We start from the raw sequence: 4,240 nt of genomic DNA on the forward strand, positions 1-4,240 counted from the left end.
CTTTTACTGTGATTACAAAAAGCTGTTATGTTGTTGGAAAATTGTTCAAGACTATCCAATTATAAGATAGAATTAACCACAACAGTTGATGATGTAAGACATCTGTGGATTTAATGTCGGGCTTTTGCAGGAAATTCCGACAATATTGAGGGCCTCAGATTATCAGAAAATTGAAGGCCACCAAGCAACAACCTACAAAATGATCCTTAAAATTACATGCAATTGTGTTTAACACCTAAATTTCATATGATAAGCTTACGACCCAACACAAATTCCCCTCATTTCCTGTGGGAGACCTGTTGTATACCTCATGTACGACGAACAGGGGCTTAACACTTTATGTATACTTTAGTAAAAAAATTGATCATTATTATAATAAGAGACCCCAGACACTTTTATTAGTCTTAAATATTTTTTATAACTTCTATGCGAGTAAAATTTTCCTTTTGTACTTCAATATTTAATGATATGGTTAAAGTTAACACATTGTAATACAGAAAATGGTAGCATTTGTAATCCATTTGTAATCCAACACATCTCATGATTGTCAAACATATTTATAAAATTGATATTTGAATGTTATATTCAGGCCTAAAAAGCTGGTGATTGCTGACTTTGGGTGTGGTGATGCTAAGATTGCTCAAAGTGTGGCAAACAAGGTCCATTCCTTCGATCTAGTGGCTCTTAACGACCATGTGACTGTGTGTGATATGTCAAAGGTAATTTTAAAATGGTGACTTTTTTTTTTTACTGTGGAGCTAAAATCCTGGACAATATTTTATTATGTATATATCTGGTGAGTGCAAGAATATTCCAAAATGGTGATTAAAACCCCGAAATGGTTGGATTATACTAAATTACTTTCTGATGCTTAATGAACAAATAAATTCTGACAATATAATTTGCAACATCATTTAATTAATACTATGGCATTGACGGGTAGAATAGTTTGCCGTGTACCAGATATTCCACCACCCACTAGTACCTGTATGAACATTTCATGCCACAGGATGTCCATGACAGATTATAGTAATTACCGTTTCTTCCCTTTTTAAAGCGTTGCTAAGTAAATGTAACTGTGTTGTCTGAAACAAAAACAAGTACAGTTTGGAAACTTCTTGATCATTTGTCAGATCATGTGAGCTCCATCACAAACACATGAAAAAGTACATGGAGAAGAAACACCCCTTGTATACTTATATTTATTTCAACAAACAGTAAATGTTATAGCTGTATTGTTCAGTGCCTAAATGTTCCAACCTTTGGGTACAAAATCACCTGGCGATATGCGCTAAAAATACATTGCATAAAAAAGGAATGTTATTAAAGTGACACTCTTATTCAAAATCAGTACATACAAATGTAGAACAAACATAAATTTTGAGTAATACACCCTCAACTACTTATTAAATATTGCATTTATGGAAAGTATCAATGTCTATTAACAATATTATAACCGTGTACTTAATAGCTGAAAATGCAAAAATATAAAATGTTTGGTAAATGCTAAAAGATATACTGCGGTCTACTATAGTCTCATAAGGTAGCAATACTGTGTTTTCTGTACATTTCTTTTAAAATAAACTCAGTATCCTTCATAAGAACCATTGTTTTCGACATTTGTTCATCCGTATATTAAAACAATTGTATTAAATGTGTTAAATCTTAATTTGGGAGTAATAGTGCATCTTAAAATGTTTTTGATTATTGACATTCAAGATTTGGAGTTAGGACAGATAAACTTCAGTGACTGTTTTACCTCTTGAGTTCTGTTTTACCTGCAGGTGCCACTGGATCCCGGCAGTGTTGACATAGCTGTGTTCTGTCTGTCTCTGATGGGTACCAACCTCTCCTCCTACCTGCGAGAGGCTAACAGGATCCTCAAACACAGGTACAGATGCTTGCATTTAATGTAATCTAGACCTTTAAGCTTGTCTGTGCCTTCTAAAAGTACATAAACATTTATAAACAAGAAGCCCAAAAGGGCCTATGCTCTACTGGCATGGCTTTTGTGGTCATATCAATCCAGAGCCATGTATGTATGGGTAAAAGGCAACAGACATATAGTTTATGTTTTGTGTATGGGTTACCTGAAAACGTAGCACGTTCAACATCTGAGCCCAGAAAGTATTGTAAGCAGATTAGTTGCATGAACTATTTTAATATGTGCCAAGTAAAAGTCATCTGACAAAAAAAAAATGCTTTCAAAACTGTACTCATAGTAAAAATGTCTGTAGTTTTAAAAGTTAAAAAAAAAGTTGGTCAAAAGGTCAAAGTATAGGGCATCCTAGGACAACATTGATCAATTTGAACAACAAACATTCACAATCAATTGTGCTAAGATGGATGCACGAACACACAAAAAGATTTTCAAACCTTTCCAGATTTATGTTTACCAAACCTGTGAACCCTGGGTGTGGCCAGTAATGACACCAGGTGCATAACTTAAACATTCACAACCAATTTTGTTTAGATGAATGCGCAAACTACAAAACTTAAAGCTAAAAAATGGCCTAAGAAAAGGCAAAGTAATTCACAAAATCAACTGCAAAAGCAAAAAACAAATTGTCTCTCAAAATCCTAGACTTGCAAATTGTCTCCCTTAACTCTAGACTTGAATTTACATGTACATGTAAACTTGGCTAAAAATAGAATTCGCTCATGCAGACCTGGCTAAAAATAAAAAGCATTTCTTTAAAACTTTCATGGCCCATAATCTAGGCATTCATGGGCGGATCTTGCTGGTTTTCGAAAGGAACCGAGCTCTAATGGATATCTAGATACTGTACAAGTTTCATCGAGATACAATCAAAACTGAAGACTGTATCGTGTTCACAAGCAATTGTTTACAGACGCACGGATGCACATACTACGTACACATTACCATCGCATAAGCTCTTCTGGCCTTTGGCCAGTAGAGCTAAAAAGCGGTTACATGAAAATACAGCCATACTGCTGATTGTGCTTAAACGAGGTATGGTCATTCAATAGCATATATGACCCATTTATTCTCAAACTGGGATATTTTTCATTGTCTACACTGTAGCTCATTGATAGGACAGCTAAGCTGGTATGTTCATACTATCCTTAGAAAGTCTCACCAATCAATGATTTTAATATAAATTGAAGGTTATTGTTTCTGAACTTTAAATTCTCATTTCAGTGGCACACTCCTTGTAGCCGAGGTGACCAGCAGGTTTGACAACCCAGGCCGATTTGTGCTTCAAGTTGAAAAAATGGGCTTCAAGGTTCGCAAACAGGATAACAGCAACAAGATGTTTGTGCTCATGGACTTCATGAAAACCTCACCAGTCAAGTCAGGCAACACTGAAGATATCAAGTTAAAGCCTTGTGTGTACAAGAAGAGATAGTACATGTAGCACTTTCTTTGAGTCAGGCCTAAGTGTATAACGCTTGAAGTCATTTTGTTGTCAAATAAACATTTTAGCTTTATCCTTCATATGCATGTTTTCATTGTTGATTATTTTTTAAAGAATTGTCATTTTATGTTAAAGAAGTAATTGTGAGATATTTTTATCCTGCTTTAGAATAATGTATTTGGGGAAATTATAGGGAGACTTATAATAAATATACAAAAAAGTTATATTTAGTTTCATTTTTTGCAAATCTTTATTCCTATTCAAAGTAACCATAAGAATGCCCTTTTTAGCTCGACTAATCAAAGAATAAGGAGTTTTTACTACTCATGTCGGTGTCTGCGTCCGGTTATAGTGTTAGGGCAAGCTGGCATTTTCCGTTACCCTTCATTCAATTCACTTGATACTTGACACAATTGTTCAGGAACATCACACAATGAGTGTTTTAAAACTCCATATAATCCTTAATACAAATTATGGCCCCTGATTGACTTAGGAACTTAGGTTAAAGTTTTAGGACACATTGTGTCAGGTAAAAGTTTCAGGAAAAGTGGGGATTTTACTTCTATACCCTTTTTTCACTTGACTTAATACTTCAGACAAATACTGACGACCATCTAACAATTAGGTAACATAACACCATTTCATCCTTTATACAAATTATTGCCCTGGATTGACTTTGGAACTTAGGTTAAAGGTTTAGGGCACATTGGGCCGATTTTTCAGATCTTGATTAAAGCTACAACATGATTAACGGCAACGACATTTACTTTTAAACGTGAAAAGTTTGTTGATGTGCTGTAAGATTGAAATAGAAACAAGTACAGCTAAACAGTTGTCTCAAATCTTGTTGGAAATATTGC

At 34.6% G+C, this 4,240-nt stretch overlaps 1 protein-coding gene across 2 annotated transcripts in view; it reads left to right on the plus strand.

Moving 5' to 3' along the window:
- Positions 1-3,602, plus strand: part of LOC128227259 (ribosomal RNA-processing protein 8-like) — a 12,787-nt gene extending 9,185 nt beyond the window's left edge. For both annotated transcript variants that reach the window (XM_052937618.1, XM_052937619.1), the window contains exons 4-6: positions 590-719; positions 1,785-1,891; positions 3,164-3,602. In XM_052937618.1, coding sequence (XP_052793578.1) covers positions 590-719; positions 1,785-1,891; positions 3,164-3,371 — 445 coding nt within the window. In that variant the 3' untranslated portion in view covers positions 3,372-3,602. The remainder of the gene's footprint in view (positions 1-589; positions 720-1,784; positions 1,892-3,163) is intronic.
- The last annotated feature ends 638 nt before the right edge of the window (positions 3,603-4,240 follow it).

This window comes from Mya arenaria, chromosome 3, assembly GCF_026914265.1.
Source record: "Mya arenaria isolate MELC-2E11 chromosome 3, ASM2691426v1".
Lineage (NCBI taxonomy): Eukaryota > Metazoa > Mollusca > Bivalvia > Myida > Myidae > Mya > Mya arenaria.